The sequence below is a fragment of the Neolamprologus brichardi genome, chromosome 17, assembly GCF_056152115.1.
Source record: "Neolamprologus brichardi isolate AB-2024 chromosome 17, ASM5615211v1, whole genome shotgun sequence".
Lineage (NCBI taxonomy): Eukaryota > Metazoa > Chordata > Actinopteri > Cichliformes > Cichlidae > Neolamprologus > Neolamprologus brichardi.
This window is the reverse complement of record NC_142120.1, coordinates 34,080,417-34,096,928: the sequence shown is the minus strand read 5'-3', so window position 1 is coordinate 34,096,928 and position 16,512 is coordinate 34,080,417. Positions and strand designations below refer to the sequence as shown.

Below are 16,512 nucleotides of genomic sequence, written 5' to 3'. Positions count from 1 at the left end.
TTTGATGTATCGAAGTCACTCGAGATCGTGTTGATGGTTGGTGACGCCAGAAGGAGGTGGGGATATCGCGGGACGGAGGACGAGAATCTCGCGGTGGCTTCGTTAGGCAGTCAGAGCTGCAGAGGGAGAAGGTCGGCTCAGGCAGGCTTTCACGTCAGTCAAGCATGTCGCTTTCGAGTTTGCAGGGACTCTTACTACCCAAACACGGGACGCTGCCACATTACCAATGATTTTACGGAGGAGCATACAGAAAAGGGTTTGTTAAGAATTCAAAATAGAGAGGCGGAAAATGTCTCGGTGGATTTGGTTCCCGCTGCTGCTGCTACTGCTTCTTCAGTTGGTGTATGAAGTTGAAGCGCAGGTAGAAAGTGAGTAGCCTTACCAGATGATTTTTTTTTCTTTCTAATCTGATGTAAAGTGACTTTCGATTTTAGAAACCTTTAAATGTAAATGGTATATAATCAAAAAGCTATCATATTCAAACTAGTGGTGTTGTCTGGGCTGCAGGACACTAGAGTTGCCCTCTTGTATGGTATTAGCTAGCTAATTAACGCGTTATTCTATGTAACGGACTAAAACTGTCTATTTATCCCACACAATTTAATTCGGTTATGTTTAAAGTTTGAAATAAGGGGATGCTCGTACACAGGATGTTAGTCGTGCCTAACCCTCTTGTGAGTTAAGTATGCCGAGATTTACAGGTCCAGGTAGCTTACTTACATATTTTATCTGCAAACAGGAAATGTAAACAGTAATCTGTCTCAGATGTGGTGGACGGCACGGGCAAGAGGCAGCTAGGTCTTACCATAAGAAGAACCTTAGACGGGCCACAAGAAGGAAATCAGAATATAAATTACTTCTGCATAAATTGCAGAAGTAAGACTCTCATCCAGGGGGTGCTACTTTGAAAGTAGTGCATCTAAATCAATTTATCCAAATGATATATATATATATATATAATATGATTACATATAAAGGGCTCAATAATTGTCAAAAAAAGCAAAGATGGCAGTCAACACGATGCAAAGTGATTGAACTTGTGTCAGACCAGACTCTGCCCTGAGGCTGAAGTTCTGTCTGCATGTCAGGAGTGCGTAGGCACCTTTGCAGTGTGTGTAGCCTGCTTTGAAATTAACCAGTCATGTTGTCCTTACCTCAGAGCGCTAAATTAAAATCACTGACAAGGTCAGCAGGATCTGTCAGGAATGATAAATCTAAAAGCACTGAGCTGTGTGTGTTTTGAAAACTTCAAAACATTCTTTGATTTTCACACAGCAACTTAGTGAATCTTGCAAAAAGTTACCTCACACATTGTGAGCCTCTCATCCTCAAAACACACAGTCTTCGATGTTTGAAGTCTTCCCACACAGTTCCTGCTGAGGAACTATGCAGTAATAGTTAAGGAAGTGTGGAAGATTGCTGTGTGTGAGTGCAACAAAACCAGAAGTGTGGCCTAACTGAAAACAAGTGCAGTTACCAACACAGTGTTTTCTTTGGTTTGTTTAATTATTACCAAGATTCAGTTTTATTTATATGGCGCCAAATCACAACAACAGTTGCCACAAGGCGCTTTATATTGTGAGGTAAAGACCCTACAATAATATGAAAATGGCATAACCATGTTCACATTTCACTGTCTGTTCTGTGTATCTGCATCGCCTTTCAAAGAGGGGAAAAAACAGTTGTTTCCCAGTGTAATCTGTTCTTTTTAAAGGGCCGTGTGATGCCACATTTGTAGCTGTCAGTCTTGGTGCCTGAATTATGCTTCATTGTCTTAATATTTCAAATACAACTGTTAAGTGTAATCAACACTGGCCTATGATTAAAAAAAATTACTCATTCTGATTGCTTTCAGTTATGGTTAGAATTAGAGGTCTTCACTGGAGACAGCTTAGACCGCAGTGGGTTATATATAATCAGGCGAATGAGTCAGAAATGGCCAGTAAGGAAACTTCAGCCTGTAGTTTGATGTTAAGTGAGGATACTGATAATATATAGGCTGCCTGATTGGTTCCAGTTATTGTGGAACTTTGTTTTATGGAATAACGCAGATCTATTAGAAATAACATAAACAAAAAGAAAACCAGTAGTCATGTAAGCAGATGATCAGAAGAAGAAGACATGTTTTATGAGTCCAGGCCTATCAAGCGGTTTATAAATACATTTTTTTGTTTTGTTTTCTGAACTGAATCTCTGTATGCAGATCTTTACACAACAGGAAACATAATAAATGAGCAGCTGACATTTTACAGTTCGGGTCCAGCCATCACTCTGACAAAGCCTCCACTTTTTGAGATGTTGAAGGATGTTTATGGTGCCAATTAACCAACGTATCAAATTTAGATGGTACACTCGATTATTTCCGTATAGTAGCCTCAGCACAGAGAGCACGCTTTCATTCAGGCTTTTGTGTGATTAATCTGTTTTAGGATCTGGTTTAAGGTGGCGTGTTTGGCTTATCACCTACTGTCAAAACTGCTGCTGTGTCAGGTGATTAGCATTTTACTGTATGTTGACTAGTACCAGCTACAACCTGCCAGCCAGTCTTCTTTTCCACAGTAACTTAGACCGACTGAAGCAGGAGAACAAATACTGTGTACAAGTACTGTGATGAGTTTATCATAAACTTTCTTGGACTAGGCTTATAAAAATCAGCGCTCACATGACTTTAAATTAAATTTTCATCAAATTTTATCTGAACCTCTTTAAGTACAGTTAAAGATCCCTCTGTAGTAATCACATCCCTTTCAACTTGTGCCTCTCCACCACTGTGTCAGAAGACTTTATTTTAATTTTTGGAGTGAGTGAGATAAATTTGGCGAGCAGGCCGGGTGGTGAGTGATGTGACTAAAAGAGAACCAAAAATCCTGACTTACAGAATACATAAATGGGGGTGATCGTGGCTCAAGAGTTGGGTGTTCGTCTTGTAATCGGAAGGTTGCCGGTTCAAGCCCCGGCTCGGACAGTCTCGGTCGTTGTGTCCTTGGGCAAGACACTTCACCTGCCGCCTACTGGTGATGGCCAGAGGGGCCGATGGCGCAATATGGCAGCCTCGCTTCTGTCAGTCTGCTCCAGGGCAGCTGTGGCTACAACTGTAGCTGCCTCCACCAGTGTGTGAATGTGAGAGTGAATGAATAGTGGAATTGTAAAGCACTTTGAGGGGTCCCGAAAAGCGCTATATAAATGCATCATTATTATTATCATTATAAATCACACTTTCCCCTTTCTTGCTCAGACCGGGTGATTTTCCTGCCGGGGAGGTTCCAGAACGTGAGCATCTCCCAGAATGAGACTGTGCAGGCGGTGGTGTCCACGATCCCTTCAGAGGTCGCTTTCATCACTCTGCAGTTCCACACGCAGCATCGAAACGCAACAATCTCCTACACAAGGGTGAGGAAATGCTGAGATGATAACCTCTGGTGTGAAGAGGTGGAAAGACCAGTGAAAGTGTGCACTCAAGTAGAAGTGCTGTTGAAATATTATTTAATTAAATGAAAAAGAACTGGTGTTATCAGTAATAGACTGTATATAAAGGTTGGCTGTACCCACAGGGACATCACCTTTTAAAGGCTTAACTTTTTTGTTTTGTTTTGTTCCTCCATTAAAAACACCAACGCCACCAATATCACTTTGTCAGTAGGCAAGTACACAAATTTGAAATTCGAATATTGCAATAACCGTACAGTGATGGACCTGCTTGTTCAACAGAAAGCCAGCAGCACACTGATGATACCACGTAGGTCACATGGTTACGTTTTTCTGAACACTTTGAAGTTTAAACTTTAGCTTCATGGTGGGTACCATTATTTCCCTGCACGGCTGCTATTCGAGCAGAGATAAGCTGTCAAGATCAAAACTGTTTTTTTCTAAATGGCTGTAAAAATATTAATTTGATTCAATTTAATATGATTTGCTTTGTCACTATAGTTTTAAAGCTTTTGAGGCTGTCATTTCTTACTCAGCCACATTCTTCAGTAAAACTGTATAGATATATTGTGTTAATACTTCACATTTGGCCTATATTTAGGACACAACATTGAAACTAACAAAGCCACAAATACAACAAATTGTAATAGTGGGTATTTGTTTATTTTAGTGTGTTCTCCTCGGACGCTAAGTAAATATTAGTTCGTTTAGATGGATGTGAGTGGCAAACAAGAAGTTTACAGTGATTTTAGTAACCAGCTGGCTGAGCTGCCATTGGTCTGTCCTCAGGCCTTTGTGAATCCAGAAACGTGTCATGACAATTAGTGAAGGCAGCTAAAGTACAGTTTCAATGTTTGTTTAACTGTTTCTTTAAGCCAGCGGTCCCCAACCTGCGGGCCACGGACCAAATGACTCACAGCCCGGGGGTTGGGGACCCCCAGGCTGTGAGTCATTTGGTACTGGGCCATGAGAGTTCAGGCTCAGGTGTGAAATTTATGGTTTTCACGGTTTTTATCGTCAACTCGGTCTGCCTGGGTCTTTTCCCGTGTTGTAGTTGTGCGTCTGATTTTGAAAGAAATATTTACGCGTTACCATAGTGACCAGAGAGCATTAAGGGGCAGAGAGGAGGATGTTACACTCAATTTTGTTGGCGCATTTCAGGAGGACGCTGCTAATAAAGTTACACAATCACACAGTGAATTCGCATTTATCATTATATTTAATACCACAGTTTTTGTCTTGGTCTTATCATTTTATTTTGTTGTATTTATCCGCGACACCTTAAAGGCTGGCCTAAAGAGGGGAGGGGAGTTTTTGGAACACCTGAGACCTGAGCGGACCAGACTGAACTGTCACAATAAGCAAACCCAGAAATGAACGTGATAGCTCTTTCTCGATCTGTGTGTGTGTGAAGTGCATTTTACAAAGAGTTAAAGAGGAGGTGTTTTCTGTTACATCAGCAAATCAGATGTGTACCGTAATTGTCGGGCTATAAGCCGCTACTTTTTGCACAAGCTTTGAACCCTGCAGCTTTTAGTCAGGTGCGGCTTTTCTAAGGATTGTCCATGATTTTTGTGATATCGTAAGACGATTTGTTTTGTTTGTTCCGCTGGTCACATGTCCATCCGCCAGGCAACATAGTGCCGTACAAAGTACTGCGAAAAACAAACTTCAAAGTAGCGCTACGCGTTCAGTGGGAGGCGTGGATGATGAGCGGCGATAAACTTGCGAAAAGCAAGTTATGCTCAACTCCACCGGTGGAATCTGACAGCGTGGAAAAGTGTGAAAACATCCATGATCACCAACGAATTTCGAAGGGCTGGACTGCTGCATGATGGAGAGCAGGACACCGCCACGGCCCTTCAGAGGGTGTTCAACTCTGACACTGACAACGAGGATTTGTTTGGTTTTGAAAGCGACAACGAAGGAGAGAAGCGGAGAGTGGATGACGAAGCCATCCTGAGCCTGTTCGTTTCCGACACTGGAGAAGAGGACTTTGGTGGTTTTAGTGCGCAGGAAGAAGAGAAAGATGGTGGTGAATGACTGACTTTTCTTCTTGTTAAAGCCCTGTCACTGCACCTGAGCCTAAAAGGTAGTCCGAATCTATTTTTCTGGTGTGCTGTAGGTTATTGTTATGTACTACATTTGTTACTCATTTATGAGCACAGTACATGTTTGGTACTTGTAATTACCGCTACTTGTACATATACCTAAAAAGTTATGCAAATATGTACCCATAACTTGTTTTTCAAAATATTAATAAAAGTGATGTGTCTCCAAACAGCCATCTCTTTGCTGACAATTCGCTTTGTGCATATTCTCTTACATATGATAAGTCAACATTGAAACACCTGCAGCTTTTAGTCAGGTGCGGCTAATGTATGTACAAAACAGGATTTTCCCCTGATTTTAGCTTGTGCGGCTAATATTCAGGTGCGCTTTGTAGTCCGGGAAATACGGTAATCTAAATTGGGTGATCCTTCAGAAGTGTGGTCACATGACACAGCAAAAATATAAACAGAAATAAACTCACAGGCATATTTCATAGTGCATCACGGGCAGTTAGTTCTACATATGGCTAATGAATGAGGCTTTGTGAGTGAGGTCGTCTGACCCTCTGAGAGAACCCGCAGTCAGCTGATCTACAGTCCTCTGGTCATGAGTGGCAGACGGGGCGTTCCTCAGGGGGAAAACTTCTGGCGTCAGTCCCAGAAGTCTGAGGAGACAGCGCCGTTTGGGTCCATGCAGCACACAGGAGCATGGAAAGTAGTTTAGCTTAACTTTCCTTATTTACGTTTCTGGTGGTGGCAACAGTGGAAAGGCCCAGAAAAACAAATCCATGTGATTGAAGACTCGTCTTATCATTAAGACATGTCTCAAGTTTAAAGATCACCAGCAATCACCAAAAACAAGCACAGAGAAATTTAGAAAGAGCAAAACAGGAAGTGTGCTTTTACACAGCATCAGATAAAGCTTAATGAAAAGTGAATATGCAGATTGTGCACACCAGTTTCCTTTATATTCTTATCTCTTTTGTCAATTTCCTTTTTTTTCTTCCTCTGGCTTGTTTGACACGATAACCACAAGATCCTGATTTATATTTGTCGTTGTTTATCGGCTGCCAATGTTTTTGGTAACTGAATATTTCAATTAGAAGCATAAAAACAGATAAACTAATCATTTTTTAAAGGAAATGCTTTCATAAACCAAACCTACACTTAATTATATAACTGTTTTACCCACTTCCTGTTGGTGACTTAAGTGTTGAAACTTTAACTCACTTGTGATAGTTGGGTTTGAAGCGACCCCACCTCTGCGGCTGATGACACAACGGAAGTTGAGCCTGTGCTGACTTGAGAATCTACATACTCCAGCAGCGTCTGTGTCCACAAGAGATGGTGATACAATGCGGTTATTATACAACAGTGGGACTGAGAGCATGTCATGGGGGCGCAGATCTTCTATGCCGCCAGGCCTGTCACACAATAGTAATTCAGATCATTGCCTGAGTATGAGTTTTTTCCATTTGTTGTCTGTCACAAGCAAAAATCTTTCCACGTGAAACACAGTGCAGATAATGTAAAGTCTCTCGGTTTTCATTAGACTCTGCCGGCTCAGTGCTGAAGCACGTATAATGTCGCGCTCTAACCCGTGCGATAATGTATTTTTGCTTTGATACAACATATTCTCTAACGCTAAACCAGCTTGTTCATGTGAACGCAGCGCTCACCAGGTCAGGATGTGGTATACCGTGTGGCACACGCCTGTGTTTGATTTGTCCTGCTCTCAAAGGCAGTGAAATTCAAATTAATGAAGTTTTAACAACAAAAAAACATTTACAGTAAGAAGTCAATTTAATGCAAAGTTAAAGGAGTAAAATGGAGTTTTCTTCATGTCAGCAATCTCTTCAATCACAAGCAGCTTTCATTTCCAAATGAAGTAGCTGTTGTATTGTTCACAAACGTAGCTCTATCCTAAAACTACAGGACATCTGCAAGCTGCTTTGCAGGCCACGCCCACCCCGACACATGTTTTAATGCTGATTCAATCAGTCTCATATCTGCTTTCTTTGATGCCTGCTCTGTTTTCTACAGGAGGTCTTACTGCTGTGACAGAAGAGTGTGAAAGTCACAGAACAGAGCCATTGTACCAACTAGAAATCAGAGCAGAAGGAAGTTATTTTTTTTAACTGTAGCGGTGCTTCCTGGGCCTAAAGATCTGACTCTTAAAATAAAATGTTTGTCATTCTTCTTAGGAGCTCTATTATTAGAATGTATGTCCTTTTTTTTTTTCATAGCACAAGTTGAGTAATGTTTTCTTTCCTCTTGTTTTGGAGACAGACACCAGCATTTAAGGTGTTTAACTTCGTTAGGACCCGAGTCTGCAGTGAATCATAATCGCTGCCAAGTTCACACTAATCCACCAAACAAAGAACCAAGTGTGTTGAGATGTTCAGAGGAGAAAGTGTTTATGTAGGTTAAACTGGCAGGGGATCGTTACCACCTTAGTTTGAGATCAGACTGTACATCATTTTGGTCAGACAAAACTATTTCACCCACGTTTGCATGGAAATGTTTCATGGTCCTCAGAGATGGCTTTGGTAATCCACAGTCTTTCATCTATAACCACCATGAAGTTGAATGCTTGTTAAAGTTTTCCTCAAGCACCGTCATGAGGTCAGACCATGAATGGGAGCACTTCTATGTTTTCTAAACAGCACAGCATGTCCCTCTGCATATTATCTGCTTACTAATTGATATCTCTGTTGGGATCAGATGCCGGGCCTGGGCCTCTCCCTGACTGCGGTGGACTCAGGGCTCGTGTCGGCTCTCCGGCGGGACCAAACGTCCCTCACCTTGTTCCTGTCCTCTCCTGATGGCAACGCTGTGGCAGGGACCGGGGTCATCCTCTCCTACTCCAGCACTGGTAACACTTCAACTGTCCTCCGTTACAAAACACACCAGTGTGCTTCTCTTCTGACTTGTTTCACTGTCTTTGAATGTTGCCTGAGGAGCACAGAACAGGAAAGTAAAAGGAGAAGAAAGCAAAAACTTTGGACATTAACTATAAAAACCACGTGATTGTCACTGGAGGAAACCTGAGGCGACCACGAGCGTGTACTCGCACTGATTTGGTTTTCCTCCACTGGGTGTTGAAACCTATTTTAATAAGTCATGTTGACATAGCAGAATGACTCTCAGCCTTCCTCCTATTGGCCCACCACGTCCAGTCCAGCGTCTAACAGTGAATGTGTTCTGTGTCAGATCCAGTTCCAGGAGCGTGCAATATGGAGTTTGACCTGGAAATTGACCCAAACATCTACATCCACTACAACCTCTATGAGACCACGATCCGTTTTGCACCTGCCAACCTGGGATATAAGAGGTAGCACATGACACTGACTCTTATTGTTTTCTTCACTTCCTGTTCAGCCTGTTGAGCCACAGGCATCAGCGGCTCTGTACAGAGATCACATTTGCCGCGCGCTATCGTCAAACCACCTCCGTTTGTTTTCTTTGAAATGATCTCGTGCTCTCTCTCTCTCTCACACACACACACACACACACACACACACACACACACACACACACACACACACACACACACACACAGCCTCACCTTCTCACCTTCTCACGCTTTGCTTTGTATATCAGTGCCACAGAGTTGTCCTGAAATGGTTTTGCTCACTTACACACAGTCATTTCCTGTTTGGTCTGTGGAGACTCTATTCAAATTTTAACGTGAAAGCTTTCGGGGGAAAACATGCATCTTATTTGCTTGTAGATAATATGTTTGTTAGACAGTATCACATTTTTTTCCCTTTTTTGTTTTTGTTTTGTTGTTTTTATATATATTTCAAGCATCACGCATGTAACATGGTAAATGGTTTTGATATAATTACTAGAGTAGTTTAACTTTAAACAATAAAGGTTGGTTTAGTGATGCGTTAGAAACTCTTCTTGTCTGACATGTCTAACTGGAGTTATGTGTTATTATATCATGTGATCAGTCGGCCTGGTGACTACTCCCTCTAAACTAAGATTCAGGTCTTAGCTGTGCTACAGGTTTTGAAAAAATTTAATACTCTGAGAAAATGAAAACAAAATTGTGGTGATCCAAAGATAAATGTATGTTGCTCCTGTCCGTCAGAGATGGAGCTCCTCCAGCCTGCAGCCAATCCACAGGAGCCGACACACGCTGGCGGCTGCAGTACGACATCTACCAGTACTTCCTGCCTGAGAATGACCTGTCAGAGCGCAGCCTGTTCACCGGCTTTCAGGCCGTGGCCGACAAGCAGGGCATGATGGAGAACGGCAAACGGGTATGCAACGTGAACGCAGCGGATGCCGAAGATTAGCAGTCGAATGTGCCGGAGCTGCCTGTTTACAAGTCTCCTGCCTTTTCCTCTCTGTGTCTCCCCACAGGTCATGACGCTGAAATCGACAGATGTGAGCTCGATGGTTTTCAATTCCATCCCCGGTCAGGGCATAATCTACTCCGTGATCGTTAGAGACCCGCTGTTGAACACCTCGGCCTCTTACGTGCCCGCCCACACCTACGCCTGCAGCTTCAATTCCACTCTAGACAGCTGCCAAACTCTAGGTGAGCTTCTGAGCTCTGTCGAAAACTCGATGCTATTGAAGCAGGGATTTCTGACTGTATAAATGACTGACTTATTGTAACTGCGGTTTGTAAATGATATTTCAGGGAAGATATCTACAAAAATCTTCTTCACCATCACTGGCTTGGCAGGGCTGTTTGTCTGCTTCTTTGGGCATCGATTCTTTAAATGTGGTGAGTAGTTAGTTCTTGTTTTGTGTGGCTTTGGTGCTACAGTATGATGGTCAGTCTGTGTAGTATTAATCTACTACAGTCAGGACATTTGTGAGTATATAGTCTGATTTTTTGTTGATTTGTGTCAGTAACTTTATTTGTATCAATCGGTCCACATTGTCATCTTTGTAGCTGATGAAACTTCAGGTTTCAGCCACTCTTTAGTCTTAAGCCTTTAAAGCTTCCTCTCTAGACTCTGAAGCTCTCTGCCAGTTGTTTATTTTATAAACAAGAGCCTCCCATCACGGGTCGTTACATGGTCAGCAGAGAGAACTATGGGGTCAGAAGCTGTTTTAAAAAAAAAAAAAAGATAACTTCATCATAGAAACTAAACAAAGAAAAAGCATCAAATGCACACAGAGCTGCTGCAACATCTTCTCAGCCCTTCATTCTTCAGTCGGTGGGTTTTAGCAGTGGCCTGCCTCTCATGTGGTCTCCCTGGCATGTCACGCACAAATGCATTTGTTCCAAACTGAACCCATCACTGTGATCAGCCCCCGCTGCCAGTGCTTCTAATTAATCTGATAATGACAGACACAGTATGTCTCCCCGGTCTGAGGAGAATTTGTTATTCCGGAGCACGAGGCTTCATGACATCCCAGGAGCTGGAATTTCAGTCGCTTTAACAATGTTTGTGTGAAATGTGAAGAGAATGAATTGCTGTTATCTTATGTTTGGTGCTTCTTCTCTCTCCTCCCTCTGACTTTTGTTTCTTGGGCCCTGTTTCCACCTCTCCTGACCACACAGAGCTGTTTTGCATGGGATTCAGCTTTGCAGCCTTTTTGTTCTTCATCCTCATCACGAGGACCACAGAGCTGGACTATGACAGTAAGTCGGGGGGGCGCGCGGGGGTGGGGGGTGGGGGGGTGTTTCTAGGCTTTCAGTCTTTTCACATGATGTGCAGCACTTCATGCTTTTCACTGCTGTCTGTGTCTTTCTCTGTGCAGTCCGTCTGACCCTGTCAGCCGTGCTCGGCGTGGTGGGCGGGATCATCCTGGTCATGATATGGTGGCGTTTCGGCTCAGTCGTGGCCGTGGTCGTGATTGTGGTCGGCCTGATGCTCGGCTTCCTCCTCGCCTCCGTTGTCCTCTTCACTCCATTAGGTACGGAATAAATCTGGCTTTTGTTTTGTGTCGTTGACTCTTCAGTACCGTGAGAAAAAGCTACAGCTTATTGTTAAACGCTTCATGTTCCATAAGTTTCTGTGTGTCGTGGTCTTTCTGCAGGAGACATCGATGTGTTCAGGAAATCCGACGCTGTTTTCTGGGTGACGTTCTGCTGCGTCACGCTCATCGTTCCACTCTTTTTCGTGCGTTGGCCCAGAGAGGTAACTGATTTAACGCTTCAGGAGCTGGAGGTGTTTAAAGGTTTTTAGCGTCACCTGGTGGTCATGTCAAGAATGACATTTAGGTCAACAGCAGGTACCATAGTTAGAAAGACTATGATCCAGAGCCAGCTCCAGGTTCTGGACATAAATAGCACTAAATGTTTGTCAGCAAATAGTCATTAGTTTGAGCAGCTGTATGACTCTTGTATTGACTGTAAGGGTCTAATGGTGCTTAATCCATCATTATTTCATTCATCATTCATGTCCTGTTTCGGTCACCTTCGCACTTTGCTGCATTGCTGCCTGGCTAGAATAATAATTTCAGTTTTATATAACATTTAAGTTACACAGCCCAAAATGATCGAACAAGTGTGCTCACAAGATAAATTCACTATTTTTGGAGAAATGGCACGGTCCAAAGCACAATTACAACACACAGAGTGCAGCATTGATTTTGCAAGCCTTCGTAGCTCAAACAGTAAAAATCATGTGTGTGTTACAGGGAAACATCACCACATGTGGGATCGTTGGCGCGTACGCTGTGGTTCTTGCTGTCAACGCCTACATTTACACAAGCCTCTCTTACATCACCCTGAATATCCTCAAGCGCTTGCTCAACAACACCTTCACTGCAGTGTTCACTGACGTGCCATTTCAAACCATCGGTGAGTACACGAGTGAATGTCAAGAGCTCAGCAGAGCTGGCAAAGTTGAGTTACTGGCCTTCAACTAAAACTCTCTGGTTTTCTTTTGACCAGATTACGTCATGATCACAGTGTGGGTGGTGCTCAGCGTGTGCGGCGTTGTCCTGCAACTCTACCGCGAGCGCTCCCGGCCGTTCTTCCCGCCCAGCCCGTACCTCATGTGGCAGCAAGAACGCGAGCGGCGCAAAACTAACGTCCTGGACCCGAGCCACCACTTCCCCTCTCTGCCCAGCCGCCTCCTGGCACGAGTGCGGCAGCTCACCATGCGCACTGAGCCGGTGGGAGAGCACACACCACTGCTACTGTAAACCCAGGACACATTCAATGGGTGAGGTTACGTTTGACCTTGGGAGCCACAGTGACATTATAGACCTCAAGCGGAAGGAGCAACTTCCTCTGAAGACTAACGCCACTTTTATCAAACACTTTAAGACATTTTAACAATCACAGAGGAGGAACTGAAAGAGTTGCCTTAATTATCTTTTTAATGTCTAAGATGCTTGTTTTGATGCTTCATGTTGCTTCTGCTCAGTTTACCGTCTGCACTGAAGTCCCAAACCACTAACAGTTCACAAAGCGAGGCGTCTCATCTCAAATTACTCAGATTATTTCCATCAGCACAATTTTTTTGTTTGTTTGTTTGTTTTTAAATGACAAAACAGAAGATATGTGTTTCCTCGGTACATTGTGTAGACCTGCTGACCACTACTGTCATGGAAAACTTTAATATGGAAGTCTCATGAACCACTTTAAGCTCTAACTGGACTCCTGCAGGTCACAAAAGACATTTTACACCATTTTAAACAAAAAGAATAATAAATCAAGATTTAATATTTATCCAAAACTGAAGTCATGCAGTCCTGTCACTCTTTTTGTACTTTGCACACTGGATTTTACACTTTTTTTTTTTTTTTTAATTCCTCTCGCTTTAATGGTGCTGGCTGATTTCCTGTGAATCTGTTGTGCCACAACTTTTCTCAGGGCTTCACACTCAGCTTGAAGACTACTGATGAGACAACTGATGAACTCTTTCGCCTATAAGCCAACAGGAGTTTGTTAGGATTTCAGAACTGTTCACATGACTTTTATAAATGGCATCTAGATCTGTTTTAAAAGATAAGGTCAGTTGTAAATTGTAATTTAATGTGTTTTGATATTTAATAAATGCCTACAGGTAAGAACGCATCTCCTGTCTGATTGTTCCCCAAACAAAGGTGTTCTGATGATTTCTTTCTTCCATCATGTTTCTGACTTTCATCCTCATGAAGGTCAATATAAGCTCTATAGAGTAGTAATGGGATGTATCTAAAAGTAAAGACAATTCCTCTCCATTGTTGTTACATTTTAGCTCATTGTTTTAATGAGATATATATTATAGTTATTATTATTAGATATATTTTGTCACAGCTGAAGTTAATTTCATACTTCATTTCATAGTGTCCCGATACTGGATTGATGAAATTAGTACATTTTCTCAAGAACATTTTTAGGCTTCATGCAAGGATTGTTAAAGGAATGTAGATTCATCCATCCTGGGGGGTTTTCTGGTGTCGTCCTCACCTAAGAAGGCAGGTATGGTTTAATATATGTGAGACGTATGCATACAGGTGCTGGTCATAAAATTAGAATATCATTGAAAAGTTGATTTACTTCACAAATTCCATTCAAAAAGTGAAAGTTGTATAATGAATACATTCAGTCCACACAGACTGATATATTTCGAGTGTTTATTTCTTTCAATTTAGATGATTATAACTGACAAGTAATGAAATGAATGGGTTTTTTCACAGTCCTCTCCAGGGAGTGGTTATCCCTATTGCTTGTATACTTTTTTCTACCACATCTTTTCCTTCCCTTCGCCTCTCTAGTAATGTGCTTTGACACAGAGTTCTGTGAACAGCCAATGATCTTTTGTGTCTTCCCCGTGAGTGCGTACTCTACAGAACTAGACTGAGAGACAATTTAAAGGCCTTTGCAAGTGTTTTGAGTTTATTATCTGATTCATTATTGAAATTTTTCTCAAAATTCTAATTTTCTGAGATACTGAATTTTTCATTAGTTGTCAGTTATAATCATCAAAATTAAAAGAAATAAACACTTGAAATATGTCAGTCTGTGTGTAATGAATGTACACATTATACAACTTTCACTTTTTGAATGGAACTGGTGAAATAAATCAACTTTTTGATGATATTCTTTTGGTGATAATTTTATGCCTAGCATCTGTATATATGTAGCCTCCGCTTCCTCGTCTCTCAGAGGTGAGCTCTGTCCATGGTGCTGATATAAATTACAGGTGTAGCTCATACGGGTCTTTAGGGCATATTGGTGCTCGAGACAAATGTATTGCTGTGTGAAGTTTTTGTGGCTACACTTCATTATATACTTCAATTCAGTTTTATTCATATGGTGTCAAATCACCACAGCAACTTTAAAGTGATTTACGTTGTAAAGTTAACAATCAGGTGATCTACGAGCCAGCTTTTGTGACGGTGGAAAGGAAAAACTCCTGTTTAACAGGAAGAAACCTCCTCAAAACTCTATGAATACAAATATCAGCTTTCCCCCCACAATTCTTTGTCTAACCAAACATTGTATACTTCAAACTGCAGTTTGAAGTATACAATGTTTGTGCCCCTTAAGAAAATGGCCTTTAAAACGCGCAGACACTCACACAATTCAAACTAGGAGCCCGAGTGCCGCGAGTCCCTCGACCATTAACTCTAATGTTAACTTTTCTCTCGTCTCTTAAGCAAAAGCAGAAGCGAAGGCAGTTTTTAAACTGCGGTTTCTCTGCTGTGTTTGGTGTCATCGACACAGGAAAAGTAACATGTCCTTGTGCTCGTAGTGTAAAGGTTTTACATGGAGAGCTACACCCGAGAAGTCACGAAACGTGCTGATTAACAGAATTAAGTTTTTGGGATGGAGAGCTTCAGTTTTTATAGTGCAGGGTTTTAATTCAGGGTTTCTGTGTGCTTACTGAAGAAGACTCTGCAGGTACAATTAGATGCATGTTTTGTTTTTACCAGTATGGTGGCATTTGTTTTAAACAGCTTTTAGTGCAAATATTTCTAATAATAAACGGGACTTGTAGCATGAAAATTAGCTCTATTGCCATGCTGTTTTTCATTAGAGCCACTAGAGGGCAGCACGGTAGAGCTTTTCTACTTCACTGGCAGTTTTGATGTTATGACCTCAGGCTTATTGATGTTCTTTTTATATTTGGTCCAGGGCGACTTTTAATGACATAATCAGTGTTAGTGGTACATGACTGCAACAAGAAGAAAAACAAAACATATCTGGTATTTGTTACATAGAAAAAAAATAGCTGCATCACGTCATTTCTCATTTGTACACAATAGCTATCCTCAACTTTTCATTTAAGTTTTGGGAAGTTTTGGGATAGAAAGATCTTTCTAAATTTTATACTGATGAGGACAGAAATCAAAAATGACGGAAAGTGGAGGGGGGGGGGGGGGGGTAGTATTGGAACAAATCTTGCCAAACACAGAATTTCAAATTAAAATATGAAAACAAAAAGAAGATGCATAGTGCAGGGTCTGCACGCTTGAAGTACGCGCACTACGCGTACTACGTACTATAAGTACGAGAAGTGCGGAAGTGAGAGGCTTGTGAAATGGGAGGGTCTAGCCTCCGTTGCGCTGTTCGGGTTGCCTAGCAACCATGATACTAACCGCGAGAAACATTACATACAGTTTTGTGTGACAGAAATGAAGGAGAATAAATGTTTTGTTGGTCATTAATTTCTGTCATGACATCACTTTGATTAGCTGAGTATCTGAGGCTGAGACCACGGGACTGTAAAACATGATTGTTGGGCTTCATTTCTGTACTGAACAGTTATTTAAGATTAGTTAGTAAATAACAATTAGCTAATGTTGTTCATGAGACTAAAATCATCTCACTGTGGTAATGTAAATATAATATGGCCAATATTATATTATTGTCAGATTATTATGATATATACACATACATATATATATATACACATACATATATATATATATATATATATATACACATACATATATCTACATATATACATATACATATATATATACGTATATATATTAATTACAGGATATATTACAGCAGTGAGCTTGAACTCTGGGTCAAAGATTCAAGTTGCATTTATTTAAATATCCTATCACCTTAAATCTTCACTCAAAGTGTATATATGACATATGTATATATATATAG

The 16,512-nt window shown here is 41.5% G+C and overlaps 1 protein-coding gene across 1 annotated transcript; it reads left to right on the top strand.

The window, feature by feature from the left end:
- Nucleotides 1-117: 117 nt before the first annotated feature.
- Nucleotides 118-13,472, top strand: tm7sf3 (transmembrane 7 superfamily member 3). Its single transcript, XM_006806468.3, has 12 exons — nt 118-368; nt 3,236-3,390; nt 8,202-8,352; nt 8,691-8,811; nt 9,577-9,748; nt 9,852-10,029; nt 10,135-10,221; nt 11,008-11,088; nt 11,208-11,363; nt 11,487-11,587; nt 12,090-12,252; nt 12,346-13,472. Exons 1-12 carry the CDS (start codon nt 290-292, stop codon nt 12,597-12,599), a joined length of 1,698 nt encoding a protein of 565 aa, XP_006806531.1. The 5' UTR covers nt 118-289; the 3' UTR covers nt 12,600-13,472.
- Nucleotides 13,473-16,512: the final 3,040 nt, after the last annotated feature.